This window comes from Pristis pectinata, chromosome 3 (assembly GCF_009764475.1).
Source record: "Pristis pectinata isolate sPriPec2 chromosome 3, sPriPec2.1.pri, whole genome shotgun sequence".
NCBI classification, from domain to species: Eukaryota; Metazoa; Chordata; class Chondrichthyes; order Rhinopristiformes; family Pristidae; genus Pristis; species Pristis pectinata.
Genome location: NC_067407.1, coordinates 131,214,974 through 131,233,352, shown reverse-complemented (window position 1 = coordinate 131,233,352; position 18,379 = coordinate 131,214,974). Strand labels below are relative to the sequence as shown.

Sequence of the window (18,379 nt, the reverse complement as noted above, 5' to 3'; positions counted from 1 at the left end):
GTCAAATACTGAATTATTTTCTATGGTTGTGGAAGGGGAAGTGTTCATTTCAGTCAAATTTGAATTTGAGAAGTGGTTGAGCAGAATCTCAAATTAAAGATTTTAAATCAGTGAATTAAAAGGTAAAATGGATTCCCCTTCCCCATTTCTCTTTTCCTTCTCCCCCCACCACCCTCATTTATTCAATCTTGTATTTCATAGAATCAGTCATACATCAAACAGGATCTTTGGGCCATTGAGTCTGTGCCTACATGTTTATTTTATTCTCCCCATGTTCCCATCAACTATCCTTAGACTACCACTCACTTACACACCAGGGGCAATTTACAGCAGCCAATTAACTTACCAACACGTTCTTGGGATGTAGGAGAAACCCACATGGCCACAGAGAACGTACAAATTCAGTCAGAAGCGGTGGTCAGGATTAAACCCCAGTCACTGCAAAAGTGAAAAAGATGTTCAACAATCCCACTTTTGGGCAATGGGTTGTTCTTCCAGAACACATCCAAATACTTTAGTGCTGAGGGTTTCTTCCTTTGCCACCCTATTGGGCAGTGCAGTCTAGACACCTGGTGAGAAGATACTTCATTCATTCTTTTATCAATTATTTTAATCCAGTACAAAAACTCTGTCAATGGAAATAGATCTTATTTACTAGGTTTAAACTCCACAATTTAGTCTCCCCTAGGCTCCTCTTGCAAAGAAAGCAACCCTGGCTTTTCCCATAGCTACAAGTTTCCATCTTGCCTGGCAGCACCCACTATCTCTACTGTATTTCCAGTGTAATCATATCTTTCCTGAAATATGGTGACTAGAAGTGTATGCTTTAGAGAAGCTGATAGTGTTCTTATGGTTCTAGCACGACCTTGCACGCTATATTATCACCTTAATGTTCTGTTGTGCTACCTCTGAATAGACATTCTAAAGTCCCTTTGTTCTTCTATACTGCTGTTTACTCATTTATTGTACATTACCTTTGCTTTTTGCACCTCACTAAGTTACTTTTCTCTGGATTAAATAATTTTTCACTTTTCTGCAAGATAATCTACTTCCAGCTGTCTAAAGGTTTCCTCAAGTCAAAGAACTTAATTTGCAAATTTTATGTCCCTCAAAGAATCAGAGCCCTGTGGAACCTGATTGGCAACACCATTCCAGTCATAAATACCAAGCAGTCATTATCCTTTGCTGCTTGACAGCATGTCAGTTTTGAATACAATTTGTTATTCTCCCATGGACTGACATTTTTGATCAACTTACCATGTGGTAGACATCAAAAGCCATGCTAAAGTCCATGTAGACCACATCAAATACACTGCCTTTGTCATGACCCCATAAAAGAAATTCAAGTGCTTCAGACAGAACCTTCAAGCCTTTACAGAGATCAGGTACAGTCATCCTCTCAAGTTTATAGTGTGTTTTAGAATAAATTCTAAAATGAGCACCACTGAATTTAAACTAATTGTTATTTTTTTTTTAAAAAATCAAGTAATTAATCTGTTGGCATCATTCTAGGTACAAGACTAATCAAGGATAGTCAGCAATAGCTTTGTTGGATAGAGCACTTTTCTGATCAACTTGATTCGAATTTTTCAAAATGTATTAGAGGGCAGCACAGTGATCTACATGAATTTCAGTGAGGCCTTTGACAAGGTCCTGTGTGGGAGACTGGCCCAAAGTATTATAGAGGCCAAAGGATCCAGGACAAGCATCAAATAAGATATAACACTGCCTTGGAACTGACAGAAAGGATGATGGAGTGTTTTTGTAACACAGAAACCAATGGTATTCCATGGACTAATGCTGGAACTCTTGCTGTTACATTAATGATTTGGATGTGAATAAAAGTATGATGCTAACAGTAGATTCATCAGTGTGATTTCTCCCACCCCCACCACAAACTTCCCTACCACCAACACTAGACTCAGGCCCTGGTGTACTCCTGCTGCCCTCAAATATAGGTAGTCCTCCAGTCATCTGGCACCTCGTGTTCAGCAGATTTAAAATCCTGTCAATCTCCTCCCTTGCCTCATACATCTCACATTCTGGGGATTTTTCCACCTTTAAAAATTCTTTAAAGTTATTGATGTCTTGATGGGTTTAAAAACAGCAACTTGTTCCAAAATGGAACTGACACCCTCCTTAAATTCTCCTTTAGTCAATGCAGATGGGTTTTCATTTAAAACCACCTACATCCTCTGGCTCACAGATTATCACTTTGGTCCCCAACAGACTCCCTCTGCTCACCCTCAAGGTACAAAATGCTGTGGGATTTTCCTCAATTTTTGTCTGTCACTGATATTTCATGCAAGTTCTTTGCCCTCCCACAATTTTTATACCCCTATCAGGCCTGCACTTTATATGTGCTAGACACTTTCCAACCCTCTATAACGCCTCACCATCTAGAGTTTCTCGAAATTACTTTTTTTACTCTTCACCTTTACAGTATTTCCTTTAATATTTTATTCATCTCTACAGTATCAGCATCTTGTTCCTTCAGGCATTTGTTAGGAAACTTGCACACCTCCTCTGCCATCACAAATGGGTTATCTCAGTTATCTTCCTGCTCAATATACTTAAAACATCCCTGGATTTTGTTTTTACTACTATGGATTGTCCTTGACTGCTCTAGGACATCCACTCTAGAGCACTGCTCTTTTTGAAGTCTATTTTTCAGGGGTCAGTAACTGGACCACATTTTTGGACATGTGCATTATGCACAATTTCAAAATGACAACTTGAAGGTATGGTGAACTATGATGACTAATAATAAACAGGCTGGTGAAATGGGCAGAAAAGTGGTAAATGAAATTTAATGCTGAGGAATGAAGTGTGTTTTGGTAGGAAGAATGAGGTAATAAACTAGAAGATGGATCAAGAAGGGTAGATGAACTGATCTGGAGGAATATGTAGGGTTTATTTGAATATGGTGGATCAGGTTGAGTAAAGTAGTTAAAAATGTACAATGCCAGGCTTTATAAATACAATAAAACTTGTTCAGCATCTGCTCACCAGGGCCCTGTTCCTGCACTCCCTATCCCACACAAACAGTGCATTTTTCACATTCCCTTGAAATATCAGGATTTAGAAATACACTTTACTATACAACATCTTAAAAGTGAATCCAAGATGTACTGGAGTATTAATAGCATTAACATCTAAAAGTCCTGCAAGTCTGGCAAAGTCCCAGGCATGCTGGATTAAGTGTTTTCCCAGTATCAGCATAAAATACAACAGCCAGGAAGTCATGATGAACCTTGGAAGCATTGGTTTGGCTGTAGCAAGTAGTTCCAGGTGCCAAACTTTGCCAAAAATGTTTGAGGGTGCAGAAAAGATTCACCATAATTCCAGTGATGAGGGAAGAGATACTTTAGTTGTGTGGATATACTGGGAAAGATGATGCAACAACCTTCCTCCAGGAATTTAAAGCCCCATCTCTCCAACCATATATTCACTACACCATGCTCTTTCTGTAGTCTTGCAACATGCCACGGATATGCAACAGCATAACAGGTCTGGAGCACCATTAGCTCTTCATAGCAAGATCACAGCAGCACCAAGCAAGCAATGCTATTCTGCTGCTTTGACACCTCCTTTGCACAGCATACACTGAATTCAATCTCAGCTCTTTCCCAGTCAATTTGGGAGTCCTCCACATTCTACTGACCTGCAAATATCACCCAAGTCCACAGCAATATTCTTCAACCTTCACTATGCCACATAATTCAAAAGGTCAGCAAAACTGCCCAATTTTGAACAGCTAATTTTGGTAGTTTGGAAGCTGATGGAAAACTGCCCTTGGAAGGGGTTTCATTTACTCTCCCATTAACTTGTTCCACTATCAGATCCTTTCCATCGCTGACATTGAAATAATACTCAGATACCCAATTTTGTCATAGTTCTCCAAAGATTTTGGTATACTGCAAAATCACTTTCTTGAAAAGTCTGAGGATACAACATTAAGCATATTCAAGAGGCTGCTATACAGATTTTCAGATTAAAAGGGATCAGCCCTGATCTTTGTAGAGTTTGGAATAGGTTTCAGGGAAAAAGTAAAGCAAAGCCATATGGATTACTACTACTTATAAATTTTTAAATTAGTTTAATCCAATATGTTGGGACAGAATCAATTCAGTGATCTTAAAAGCAGCTGCCACTGTCCACAAGTGCTTAAACAAAGTGTAGAAGTCAATACAAAATTGCCATTTAAAAGAGAAAGGAACTGGTGTCAGTTTCCATACTTAAAGCTGTGTTTGGGCCCCAGGGTTTGAAGAACAGGAGGAATGATCAATTATATTTGAATCAGGCATTTTTTTTCTATTTGATCATGATGGTAAACGGTTTAATAGTTTCCACAGCAAAGCAACAACATATTACTCATCTAAGACATGGAGTATAAAATGCTGGAGAAACTCAGCTCAGGCAGCATCTCTGGAAAGAAAAACATGTAATGTTTCAAAAATGCAAATTCATCCAAAATATTAACTCTTTCCACAGATGCTGCCTAACCTGTGGAGTTTTTCCAGCATTTTCTATTTTATATCATGTTGGCTCTGGTTTTAATCTGACTCAAGTCTGCCAGTCAGGCAGGACCTACAACCTTACCACATCATTACACAGACAAAGCAGCTTCATGTGTTGGTAACTGTTGCTATTAACAATGAACAGCAGGGCATGGAGTGTGTTGTGGAACAGAGGGACCTGGAGTACAAGGTAGGCAGGGTGGAAAAGGCCTTTGACATGTTGGCCTTCACAAATCAGGGCATTGAATATACAAGAGAAACAAAGGACTGCAGATGCTGGAATCTAGGTGAAAAACACTATTATGCTGGAGGAACTCAGCAGGCCAGGCAGCATCCATGGAGAAACATTGGCCACCAGGGTCCTGACCCTAAGTGTTGACTGCCTCTGCTTTTCCCTCATATATATTGGGCTTCCCCTTTTCCCATCTTCAGTTCTGAAGAAGGGTCCTGACCAGAAATGTCAACCACCTCTTCTACAAACCCACTGATGCCCACAGCTACCTCAATTACAGCTCCTCCCACCATCTCTTACAAGGATGCTGACCCTTTCTCAGTTTCTCTGCCTCATCTGCTCCATGAGGTTTTCCACTCCAGGGCATCCGAGATGGCCAACTTTTCTAATTGGGGCTTCCCTGACTGTGTTCAGAGAGCTTGCACCCATATCTCTGCCATTTCCTGCACCTCCACTCTCAGCCCACCCTTCCCAGACCCAACAGGGATAAGGTCCCCCCTTGTCCTCACATTTCATCTCACCAGCCTACATATCCAATGCATCATTCTCCACCACTTCTGCCATCTCCAACAGGACCCCACTACCAAGCATATCTTCCCCTCCCCACCCCTTTCTGCCTTTCACAGGGACCACTCCTTCCCCACTCCCACCCTGGGAACTTCCCACTGCCCCCACCATAGGTGCAACACCTGCCCCTACATCACCTCCATCCAGGAACCCAAACAGTCCTTTCAGGTGAGACAGATTCACCTGCACCTCCCTTAATATCATCTACTGCAGTCAGTGCTCCAAGTGTGACCTCCTCTACATTGGAGAGACCAAATGCAGACTAGGTGACTGTTTCACAGAACACAAGCACTCTGTCCGTAACCACAATCTGCATCTCCCCATTGCCAGTCACCGACTCCCCCTCCCACACCATCACTGATATGTCAGTCCACAGCCTCCTCCACTGCCAGGAGAATTCCAAGTACAAACTGGAGGAACAGCATCTCATTTTCCATCTTGGAATCTTACAGCCTAACAGCATGAATATTGAATTTCCCACTTTAGGTAAACCCCCTCCCATCACCATGCTTCTTCTCTTCTCCCTCCCCTTCCCTACCTTTGACCCATCCCCTGGTGGGTCTGCTCACCCCTCCTCCCCAACACCTGCCCATCACTATCTCTTACCTGCATCTACCTATCACCACTTTGTGCACACCCCACCTCCTCTTTTGTCCACCTATCTGTTCTGCTTTTCCCTCCTATATATTGGACTTTGCCTTTTCCTATCTTCGGCCCTGAAGGGTCCTGACCTGAAATGTTGACTGCCTGGCCTGCTGAATTCCTCCAGCATCAGTGTTTTTCATTGAATATACAAGTTGGAAGGTCATGGTGTGGTTGTACAGGACACTGGTGAGGCCACAGAGTATTGTGTTCAGTTTTGGTCACCCTGCTATAGTAAACATGTTATTAAACTGGAAAGAGTGCAGAAAATGTTTACAAGGATGTTGCCAGGACTTGGGGGACTGAGTTGTAGGGAGATGTTAGACAGGCTAGGACTTTATTCCTTGGAGCATAGCAGACCAAGAGGTGATCTTATTGAGGTATATGAAATCATGAGGGGTATTGGTATAGTATTGTCACTTGTACCAAGGTACAGTGGAAAAACTTGACTTGCATATGGATCATACAGGTCAATTCATTACACAGTGCAGTTACATTGAGTTAGTACAGACTGCATTGAGGTAGTACAGGTAAAAACAATAACAGTACAGAGTAAAGTGTCACAGCTACAGAGAAAGTGCAATGCAATAAGGTGCAAGGTCACAACAAGGTAGATTGTGAGGTCAGAGTCCATCTCATTGTATAAGGGAGCTGTTCAATAGTCACATCAGTGGGGGTAGAAGCTATCCTTAAGTCTGGTGGTACATGCCCTCAGGTTCCTGTATCTTCTACCCCCATGGGAGAGGAGAGAAGAGAATGTCCTGGGTGGGTGGGGTCTTTGATTATGCTGGCTGCTTCACCAAAAGACAGTTGGACTGGTACATAGATTGGATTTTTAAAAAGGTTGTGGGCAAAATGCTGGCAAATGGGATGAGCTTGGATGGGGGCATCTTGGTTGGCATGGACCAGTTGGGTCAAAGGGCCTCTTTCTGTGCTGTATAACTCTATGACTCTAAGCCATTTCAACTCATCCTATCATAGTGTTCTTTTTCTACACCCCTCCCCACCTTATCTCCATTGAAAACTAATTTGTATCCCCTTTCTAAGGGAAGGGAACAGAAAACATTGACTACTTCTCTTCAGTTTTTATTTCAGATTCCCAGCATTTTTTTCTTTTCATGAATAAAAGTAGCATTTCACTTTTCTTGTATTAAGAAAAACAACATTAGGAGTTTTGTAAAACTAGTAAATTAGTGGTCAAGAAGAGCACCTGCTCAGTTATTTTATTCATCCAACATTGGTACATTTTCCTTTCAGACTACCCCTGCTGTTAAAATTCTTAATAGATGAAATGCAAGAAAACAGTTACAAACCACTTGGTCCAAAATAGCTTCACTATATTTGGAAACTGCAACTATTAATAAGGATGGAGAATATTATTCAGCCATTCTATAATAAACATTCTTAATAACTTCTCCAGACAAGTCAGCTAACAGCAGATACAGGGGTGGGGTTGGGTGGAGAAAGACACTAAAACAAATGTCTACACATCAAAATTGTGATGAATTCTTGAAACAGTCAATTTTACACTGTTCTTAAGCTAAGAAAGTTTTGTTCCAGGAAAGACATTAAAATGTTGGTGTATGGACACAGTGCAGTTAAGATTGGAGCCACAGCAGGTAGAATCTGAAAAGAAAATGTAAAAATAACTGAGAGCAGGTGCTCTTCTTGACCACCAATTTACTAGTTTTACAAAAACATAGGCTTAGGGATGGGTTTTTGATATTCCAGGTTACCTGGTATTCAGGAATGATAGGAAGAGGTGGTGTTCCAAGTTCTAAAATGGAAATGAAGGTTTGCCTAGGCAAGGAGTAGTTGTTTCATTAATCAGATTTCTATTTAAAACCAGAGCTCCATTTTAAAGAGTGTTGAAAGTTTCAAAAGGCACAACATTGTGGTAACACAAAGATACAAATAATGCATTTCCAGAGCACCCTTCATGTAACAAAATGGATTAGGCCTACTTTGACTATTTGAAAATTCAACATTGAATCATGAAGATGAACAAGGGGCAAGGCTTTAAGGTGTCCAAAAGGAACTTAAGGTAAAGAGTTCCAAGGCTTGGGCATTGGCAGCCAAAGGCAATAAAGTTGTGGAGAATTGGAGGAGATCAGTGTTGTAGACCTGCAGAAAGTTACATTAACATGCACAAGACTACATATGGATTTGAAAACAAATGATCATTTTTAAAATAAAATGTTAAAGATGAGCCAGTTAAGATCATGTGATGGTTGACCTAGATTTAGTGCAAGCCAGGACAAAAGCAATAGAATTTAAGCTTTTTAGTTTAAAATCATAGCTCCAAGGAGTTGTTAGTTTGCAAAAGCAAGAATGGTGATGAGTATGTGGTGCCATGTTGTCAAATAGTATCAGATATGAAGTTTTAAAAATTTAACCAGAATCAAAGGTACTCATGATACAGATTCATCCACAGGCTGAAAATGATTGGAGATTAATGTTTAGTGAAGTCACTATTAGCTCTGCATGAATAAAAGGAAATGCAAAGACAGCAACTTGAATTTCAGTTCTTTGTATTGGAACATATGACTCCAATAAAAAGCACAATTTGCACAAGAGTACCAATCAGCAAACCTTGATAATGTCAGCATGTTCTATATAATACTTTAATGAAATGTCATATGTCACAAACTGCTGATCCTATTTTAATACAGTCTAAAGCAGCTGGATTTTCAGCCACTGACAATGTTCATCCTGGCGAGAGAAAAATTAACATCCCCATACTGATTGTCAAAGCTACCTCAATGTTTTAACAATGTGAAACACTGCTGATCACTTGAGGAAAGTGTGTTTAATCCAACTACTTATCATTGACATTACCATCAAGTGTGTTATAGCCAACAAGCTAGAGGTCAGGTTTCACTACTGACTAGAAACTCAACTGGACCAGCTACATAAATATTTGACAAGGGCAGATCAGCAGTCAGGTATCCTGCAACAAGCAACTCAACTCCTGCCACCCAAATCCTTTCAATCCTCTGCAAAGCACAACTCAATGAAATTCCATGACCAACAGAGCTCTAACAATTCAGCACCATTCAGGCCAAAGCAGGCTGCATGACTGACACCCCAACTATCTTAAACATTTTTCTCTGCCACAAGCATACAGTGGTTAGTGTTTACTGTCAACAAACTAAAACAGTTACATACCAATGCTGATCTTTCAGCACCTCCTAAATTTGTAACCTCTACCACAAGGGCAGCAGATACTTGGGAACCACCTGCAGGTTCCCCTCCCAGTCAAACATACTGATTTGGAAATATTATTGGTCATTAATCTTGAAACTCCGTCAACAGCACTTAAAGTACCTTCACCAGAAATAGTTCAAGGCTTTTCTGTTCCAGCTGCCAGTTTTAAGTAGTTAGCATGACATTGGTCTGCACTCTATAAAAGGCACCCTGCTTGTTTTCCCAATTCTGAAAAACACTTTGAAATGTCACCTTTATCTACCCATTGATGCTGTCTGACCTGACAAGTGCTTCCAGGTTTGTGATGGAGGATACATTGTTTTTTTTGTTTGACTTACTTGCTGCTGTTGTGAAGTTAAAAAGCCTTCAGCTCAAATAGTAAACTTCCAGATCTTCCAATGAAGTCTACCAACTCAGTGATCCATTACATAAACAAAAAAATGGAAACATTTAATAAAATGGATATCCTCTTCCTCTTATCAAACTGTATGCAAGATTTCCTAGCTGCAAACAGATGTTATTTAACCAGATCTTGCTAGAACAGTTACAAAATCAGTTTACTGCCACACAAACTTTGTTGTGGTGATCCAGTTATCCATTCTAAATTTTAGGCGAGATTGGATGTCAGGCTTGTTCGGATAAACTTCCACTGGGACAATTTTATTTCAATGACTGAACAATTAAGCAGTTAAAGATTTCATCTTAATTTATTACACAATACTGATTACATCTTCAAGGGAGTTGGTGTCCAGAATCTGCCCAAGTTCCCTTAATATCACTATAATTACAACATGAAAAAAAGTTGGCCACCAGATTGAGATGATCAACTTCCACCCTAAAACTAGAGACACCCAAAATGAAATGCAGTCAAATCAATTCTGTGATAAATAACTAAAGACAATGGGCAAGTTTGTATACCACAAGATTCCACATATTAGTCTATGTACATCAAATTTCCCCCAATTTCTTTCCTTATATACATTTATGGCCTCATTGGTCTCTCACTTTTACCACTGTCATTTATAAATTAAAAACATCTAGGACTCCTGGAACAATTTCTCACTAATGAACTGCAGCAAACAGAACTACTCATGTGCCTCATTAAGCATACAGAAGAGCCCATTCAGCAAATAATTTGCAATAGCTCATTCCAAATTCCTTGCAAATAATGTTAAGACAAATTATCCATTTACTGATAAGAAATAAAACTAGACCAAAACAGATCTTGTTTTCTCCCAATAAATGGAAGTTTTGAAGATTTTACAGCATGATCACATGCTGATCCTGCTTTCCACATTAGTGAATTGTAATCAGTTATAGTTTATTTGGTTAAATGAATACATTGGTCACTTGTCCATGAAAATATCCTTGTGATTGCGGGCTTAGAAGTGCCTCTTTGTACTGTACAGAAAAGTTGTCTTTACCACGATTTTGAGAAACTTTCATGAGAGCAAGGACTGCCAATATAATCCACACCACCCAAGCACACCAGAGGCCAAACTGAAAAAGGAGAGCAAATAGTTACTGATGATTAGTTTACATTTTTTCTATACATCTACACACATAAGCACACTAATTTTGGCTCAAGATTTACCTGTGCAGTACCAAAGTGGTCATAGAACAAAGTGGGAACCACATTCAGATTAAGAGGTTCTTCTTGAGCATCTCTGCAACTGAAAAAAATAAATTGAATAGTCATTAACTGAATAAATAGGGCTAAAAGCATTTCCGTCAAAATGAGAATCTACTTAGTTTTTTTTACTTGTTGCTTTAATCCAGAACAAAGTACAACCAGGAGGAAAATCCCTTTGTTACCTAGTACAGAGCAATTTACTGTAGGGAGAATGTGCAAACTCCAGAGACAGCACTGGAGGTCAGGACTGAATCTGGGTCACTGGAGCAGCAAGGCAGCAGCTCTATAAGGGTGGCACAAGGTGCAGCTAAAGTGCAAGTGTCTTAACAGAACATTGTGAAAATTGAGAGTACAACATAACAAAAGGACCATTAAAATGTCAGCCAAAACACAAAAACAAGTTAGTACTCAGTGTGTAACAATTCAAACAGTGGCTGGAACAAAGGATATTGACATCTAGAAGGCAGTTTCTGGAATGGCAGCATGATTGTACACATTTGTTTTTTCCAGTTAATCACCTAAGTATTGATGTTTAAAATTCAAGATCAAATAAAAAAAGATCCATTGTACAGAACATGCACATTAATTCCCAGTTTAAATAATTGCTAGTATTGTATAGCACTAGTGCCACCAATACATTAAAAAAGTTAAAAACTTAAATCCCAATAAACTTGGGACTTAAGCATTCCCTCCCTCCTCCTCCCCACCCCCCCCCGGGAATCCTGAACATCACTGGTGATTCCAACAGTGCTCCAATGGTAGTGCAAGCTTGCTGCAGTTCACCAATACACAGGCTAGGGAATCCAATTGCTGAACTATTTGAAAGAAGAGGTATGACAGATGATTTACTTCTTTAGCTTATTTGAATTTGTTTTTTTGTTTCAGCACATTTACATGAGTGACATTTTTAATATTTTCCCCAATTGTTCCTAGAATTGCTTTCAATTGTTTGAATGTCAGAAAGATTTGCCAGCTATCAAAACCTGCTGGTGTAACTTTACCAACTGACAAAAGTTTCAGTTTTTCTTTGGTAGGTTCTCTTTTCTACAAACACAACAACTTACTTTGCTACTTTGCCATTTTAGATCAGGTCTGCAAGTCAACAATGAGATTTAGTAGAGGCACATTGACGTGTACATCTGTGACAAACAAGAGCAGCAAACCATTGGCAGTCACAATGCTATTACAGTGCCAGTGACCCAGGTTCAATTCCAGCCACTGTCTGTAAGGAGTTTGTATGTTCTCCCTGTGTCTGCATGGGTTTCCTCTGGGTGCTCCAGTTTCCTCCCACATTCCAAAGATGTATGTGTTAGGAAGTTGTGGACATGCTATGTTGGCGCCAGAAGCATGGCAACACTTGCAGCCTGCCCTCAGAACACTCCACACAAAAGATCATTTCACTGTGTGTTAATGTACATGTAACTAATAAAGATACCTCAAATTCTTTATTCTATTTACATCATAAATTCCTATCAATATTTCATACCTGATTGTCACATTACCCTTGTCAGTGACTGAGCGGCACCATATTTTAAGCCCATCACTCACTGTGGCACTAGCAATCAGCATCAATAAAGCAATGGTGCAGCTAAGGAGCATGCCTATAAATTCTGAAAAGGGTGATCTACAGATGAAGAGAAAAAGCAAGTCAGAAGATAATAGATAACATTGACCACAGGTATCTTTACATCTCTATACCATGTTTAAAGTTATTTATTAGATGGATAGGCAGAATCACCAAATACAATTACCCAATTTCAATAAATTTGTGATGACATACTGTGCATGTCTCCATTGTATATAAAGTCTTGAGACATACAGCACAAAAACAGGCAGCTCTTTGGATGAACAGGGCAATGCCAACCAAGATTCCCCATCCCATTTGCCCATGTTTGGCCCACATCCTTCCTCTACATGATATCCTTCCACCTAACTATAGGAAGGATATCAGTTAGATTGAAAGTGCAGAGGAGATTAACTAGAATGTTGCTGGGTCTTCAGGAGTTGAGTTACAGGGAAAGATTGAACAAGTTAGGACCTTATTCCTTGGTGCATAGAAGAATGAGGGGAGATTTGATAGAGGTTTACAAAATTATGAGAGGCATAGACAGAGCTAATGTGAGTAGGTGCCTTCCACCTAGATTAGGAGAGACAAGTATGAGAGGACATGGCTTTAGGGTGAAAGGTTTAGGGGGAACTTCTTCACTCTGAGTGGTGGGAGTGTGGAACAGGTGGCCATCTGATGTAGTAAGTGCAGGCTCACTCTTAAGTTTTAAGAATAAATTGGATAGATACATGGACGGGAGAGGTCTGGAGGGTTATGGACTGGGTGCAGGTAAATGGGACTAGCAGAATAACATTTCAGCAAAGACTAGAAGGGCTGAATGGCCTGTTTTCTGTGCTGTAGAGTTCTATAATGTACACTCTACCAAAATTTATCTAGGATTGGTACATCTTTTAATGTAGGTTTTATAGAACTGATCACAGATTTGGAGGCAATAACACAAAATATATTAAAATGAATTAGACTTATACAAACCCAAGGGATTTGAAAGTCAATGTTGTTCCTTTGGGAGCCAAGCAGTAGATTAATTACAAACTCACTTTACACAGTTGACATGGACCAATTAGGCCAAAGTGCTTGTTTCCATGCTGTACGACTATGCACTCACCAATATTGCCCACCCAATCCTGTCAAATTACACCATTGGCATATAGCTTGTATCTGGCCATTTTAAAAGAGACACTCAGAAGCTCAGGTAGCAATTGTGGAGAGAGAAAAGCAGTCAATATCTAACTTTCTTTCTCCACAAACGCTGACTGACCTGCTGAGTACTAACAACACTTTCCACTATTCCAGAACTTCAGTCATTAAATATTTGTTTGCAAACATAAGAAAACTCCGCAGAGCTTGCTAGAGACCAAACTTCTTTAAACAAAAATCAATGGCAATATCACATGTTTACAACAGAACGACTGCAAATGAGAACGAGGAATGAATGAAAGCAACAAAGCAAGCCCCTTACTCCTCGAAGCCCTTGTAGAGAATGTAGGTGCTCCTGAAAGCCTGCAGCGCAGAGTACACGCAGCTGAAGATCCCCACGAAGAGGCTGAAGCGACAGGCGGACACCGGACCCCAGCGCGCCAGGTGGAAGCACTGCGTCTGCGCACAGCCGGAGCCGGCGCCCCCGCTGCCGTTGCCGCGCTGCCAGCCGCCCGCCGCGTACAGCAGGCAGCGGCCGTGCAGTTCGTGCTGATCCTGGCCCAGCGGCACCGCCGCGAACAGCGCCAGCACGAAGGCGAGTAGGTAGGCGGTGCACTGGCAGAAGAGAAGCCAGTTGGTGATACCGGTCATCGCCGCTGGCAGAGCGAGAGGCTTCTTCATCGATGGTTCGTCGAGTAGTCCGGGCCAGGGAGCCGCCGTGTTCTGGAGCTGTTGGCGCCAACTCCTCCAGCACGCGGGCGGACCGTTCAAATAGTGGCGGGTAAAAGGGGGCGCGGTCAGGGGGCGGGGCCTCATTTAAAGGGACTGCGTCACATGCCCATCGCACAGTCAATGCGTTGGAAGTGGGGCGGGGGTTCTATGATTCAACAACAGACAGTCTCGTCTACTGCAAATGCGCTGAGACAACAGGTCTATTTAAAAATCAGAGGAAGTAGACATTACAACAACTTCTCCCATTAGGGCAGCAGCACCTCACGTCTCTGGGAACCTGGGTTCGAACCTAACCTCGGGGCTCTGTGCGGAGTGTGCAGCATCCCACTGTGACTAGGTGTTTTTCCCTAGGGTCCCCTGGTTCCCCCCCCCCACCCCCCCACATTCCCAAAGATGTGCAGGTTGGCAGCGTAGCGGTTAGCGTAACGCTATTACAGCGCCAGCGACCCAGGTTCAATTCTGCCCACTGTCTGTAAGGAGTTTGTACATTCTCCCCGTGACTGCGTGGGTTTCCTCCGGGTGCTCCGGTTTCCTCTCACGTTCCAAAGACGTACAGGTTAGGAAGTTCTGGCCATGCTATTGTTGGCACTGGAAGCGTGGCAATACTTGCGGGCTGCCCCCAGAACACTCCACGCAAAAGTTGCATTTCACTGTGTGTTTTGATGTACATGTGACTAATAAAGATATCTTACCTAGTGCATGTAGGTTGATGGCATGACAAAATTATCAAGAAGGAGTTGATGGGCATGTGAGAGAGAATGGATTACCAGGGAAATAAGAGAAGGAATTGGACCAGTGAGATTGCCCTGCTTAATTTAAATTTAACTGGCCTTCAGACTGTCCTGTTCTGTAGAAATTACCCTGCTTCCATTAACGTTGTCACACAGAAGGGGACCATTGGGTCATGAGTCCTGAAGCAGGCTTTCGACCTGAAACGTCGCCAATTCATTTCCTCCCACAGATGCTGCACAACCCGCTGAGTTCTTCCAGCAGATTGTTTGTTGCTCCAGATTCCAGCATCTGCAGTCTTTTGTGTCTCAGTTGCAACAGTGTAATAATCAAGCTTGATTAAAAGAGGAATCATCCCAATTATATCCACTCTGACTGATCATTAGCACTATCATTATATATTGTGTTTCTACTTTTGGATTGTGTGTGGAGATAAATCAATGTATGGACCACCATAGCATAGTGGCTAAATTACTGCATAGCAATGAGGCCTGCACTGTTGATCTAGATACATGAGTTTGAGTTACATGACAGTAGCTGGGGAATTTAAATTTTGTTAATTAAATAAATCTAATGAGAAAATTGAAACTCTTGGACTCCTGGATTGTTGTAAAGTCCTATCTGGTTCACCAAAATGTTTCAGAAAAGGAAATTTGCCATCCTTACGAGAGAGACCAATACGTGACTCCAGATTCACCGATATCTCTCTCTGCCTTAGGGAGTCCCATGGGGTCGAGGTTGAATTGTTTCCACTTCATTTCTAAGGTGGTTGCTGTCCTTTTGGGGATACACACACACGTGGTTCTTAACAAGGAAGATGGGTGGGTTGTTTAGATGTCGTGCACTCTTCCCTTTGGGTGCTCCCATCATTGGGTCTAGAGGTGTCCAGCAATCCATATTTTCCAAGGTCCTCATATTAATCTTGATTGTCAAAGGGAGATGGTAGAAGATGATGGACTTCGGGAAGGGGAAGTTGGGAGAACACACACCAGTCCTCATTGAGGGGTCAGCGGTGAAAAGGGTGAGTAGCTTCAAGTTCCTGGGCGTCAACATCTCCGACGCTCTGTCCTGGACCCAACACATTGATCACAAGATCACAAGATAAGGGAGCAGAAGCAGGCCATTCGGCCCATCGAGTCTGCTCCAAGGAAAAGGGAAAAAGAAATGGGGTGGGAAAAAAAAACTATTCTAATCCCATTTTCCAGCCTTATCCCCATATCCCTTGATACCCTGACTATTTAGATATCTGTCTATCTCCTCCTTGAACACCCCCACTGATATGGCCTCCACTGCTGTGCGTGGCAAGGAGTTCCACAATTTCACCACCCTCTGGGTAAAGAAATTTCTCCTCATCTCTGTCTTGAAACTGTACCCTCTAATTCTAAGATTGTGCCCTCTGGTCCTGGACTCGCCCACCAAGGGAAACAGCCTAGCCACATCTACTCTATCCTTTCCTGTCAACATTTTAAATGTCGCTACGAGGTCCCCTCTCATCCTTCTGTACTCCAGTGAGTACAGTCCAAGAGCCGACAAACGCTCATCATACGTAAGCCCTTTCATTCCCGGAATCATTCTCGTAAATCTCCTCTGAACCCTCTCCAACGTCAGCAGATCCTTCCTAAGATGTGGGGCCCAAAACTGCGCACAGTATTCCAAATGAGGCCTCACTAGTGCCCTGTAGAGCCTCATCAACACTTCCTTACTTTTATACACTATACCCCTCGAGATGAATGCCAACATAGCATTCGCTTTCTTAACTAATTACTAAGAAGGTATGCCAGCAGCTGTACTTCTAATGATGTTTGAGGAGATTTGGTACATCACCAAAGACTCTTGCAAATTTCTACAGAAGTATGGTGGAGAGCATTCTGACTGGTTGCATCACCGCCTGGTTGTGGAAGCTCCAATGCACAGGATCAAAGGAGGCTGCAGAGAGTTGTGGACTCGGCTGGCTCCATCAGGGCACAACCCTCCCCACCATCAAGGACATCTTCAAGAGGCGGCGCCTCAGAAGGTGGCATCCATCATTAAGGACCCTCACCATGCAGGACATGCCCTCTTCTCATTACCACCATCAGGGAGGAGGTACAGGAGCCTGAAGATTCACACTCAATGTTTCAGAAACAGTTTCTTCCTCTTCGCCATCAGATTTCTGAACGGTCCATGAACCCATGAACTCTAACTCATTATTCCCCTTTTCCACTATTTTGATTATTTTTTTAGTAACTTAAAGTAATTTTCTGTCTTGCACTGTACTGCTGCTACAAAACAACAAATTTCATGACATATGTCAGTGTTAATAAACCTAATTCTGATTCTGATTGTTGTCTTCTGGATGTTTCATTGAAGACCCAGATCAAGGTTTTTGACTCGAGTTGTGGCAGTTCTCATCCTATAGGTTAACTCCATTCTAGCAGGAAGCTTGTCGGAGGTGACGTACAGTATTGAGAAAGATTGAGAAGAGGGCCGGTGCGATAACATAGCCTTGCTTGATCCTGGAACTGTCTTGCTTGACTCTTAACTTCATCCTCAGTTCAGGGACAATTAGGAATATATGATAAATGCTGGCATTGCCAGCAATGTCCACATCAAATAAGTATTAAAGAGTTCCACGTTTTCTTTGGGATCCCCCAATGCCTAATGGGCAAAAATAACAATACATTTTTGAATAGAGTAAATATTTGTGCTGCCTCTTATTTTCACCCTTCACGAGGCTTCAAAAAATCTACAAGGAAATTCTTTTCAAAGAATTTTCTGAAATGCATCAGTGTTTGGTGTTGAGGCACAATTGCGTGTTTAAATATAGTTGTTACCTTTAAAATTCTTCACATATTTCCCTGTACAGAGCAAAGAATTTTATCTGTTTTTTTTCTCCTGAAATTCAAATTGTAAAATTACTACTCCCTTCCTGGTTGAGGATCACCTTGCTGCCCTTACCAAGGGCTTTATAGGCTCTTTCTCTCAAGTGGCTAATTGAATAAACTTAACAGGCTTCAGCACTACAGAAGAAAGGTGGAAGATAGATCAACCATAGTTTCCAGGGCTGATCAGTGCAAGTGATGATTGCCAGATGCAGCTAACCCACACAAGACTGCACTCAGTTACTTGCACCAAATTGTTCCTTCCCCCACCCCTTTATAAGATAAGATATCTTTATTAGTCACATGTACATCGAAACACACAGTGAAATACATCTTTTGCATGGAGTGTTCTGGGGACAGCCCGCAAGTGTTGCCACGCTTCCAGCGCCAACATAGCACACCCACAACTTCCTAACCCATATGTCTTTGGAATGTGGGAGGGAACCGGAGCACCCGGAGGAAACCCACGCAGTCACAGGGAGAACGTACAAACTCCTTACAGACAGTGGCGGGAATTGAACCCGGGACGCTGGTGCTGTAATAGTGTTATGC

At 41.7% G+C, this 18,379-nt stretch overlaps 1 protein-coding gene across 1 annotated transcript; it reads right to left on the bottom strand.

The window, feature by feature from the left end:
* Positions 1-9,588: 9,588 nt before the first annotated feature.
* On the bottom strand, positions 9,589-14,245 carry LOC127568567 (transmembrane protein 179-like). The gene is made up of 4 exons (XM_052012470.1): positions 13,828-14,245; positions 12,288-12,425; positions 10,763-10,841; positions 9,589-10,668 (listed from the first exon to the last, which is right to left on the bottom strand). The coding sequence occupies exons 1-4, from the start codon at positions 14,184-14,186 to the stop codon at positions 10,498-10,500; spliced, it is 747 nt and encodes a 248-aa protein (XP_051868430.1). The 5' UTR covers positions 14,187-14,245; the 3' UTR covers positions 9,589-10,497.
* Between the last annotated feature and the right edge of the window lie 4,134 nt (positions 14,246-18,379).

What these genes read in the sequence shown, in the direction of transcription:
- LOC127568567 (XM_052012470.1), bottom strand. Translation starts at nt 14,186, where the DNA reads ATGAAGAAGCCTCTCGCTCTGCCAGCGGCGATGACCGGTATCACCAAC. An exon ending in CTCTACAAGGGCTTCGAGGA is followed by an intron (nt 12,426 to 13,827) that starts GTAAGGGGCTTG and finishes CTTCATCTGTAG; the next exon opens with ATCACCCTTTTCAGAATTTA. An exon ending in ACCACTTTGGTACTGCACAG is followed by an intron (nt 10,669 to 10,762) that starts GTAAATCTTGAG and finishes CTCCTTTTTCAG; the next exon opens with TTTGGCCTCTGGTGTGCTTG.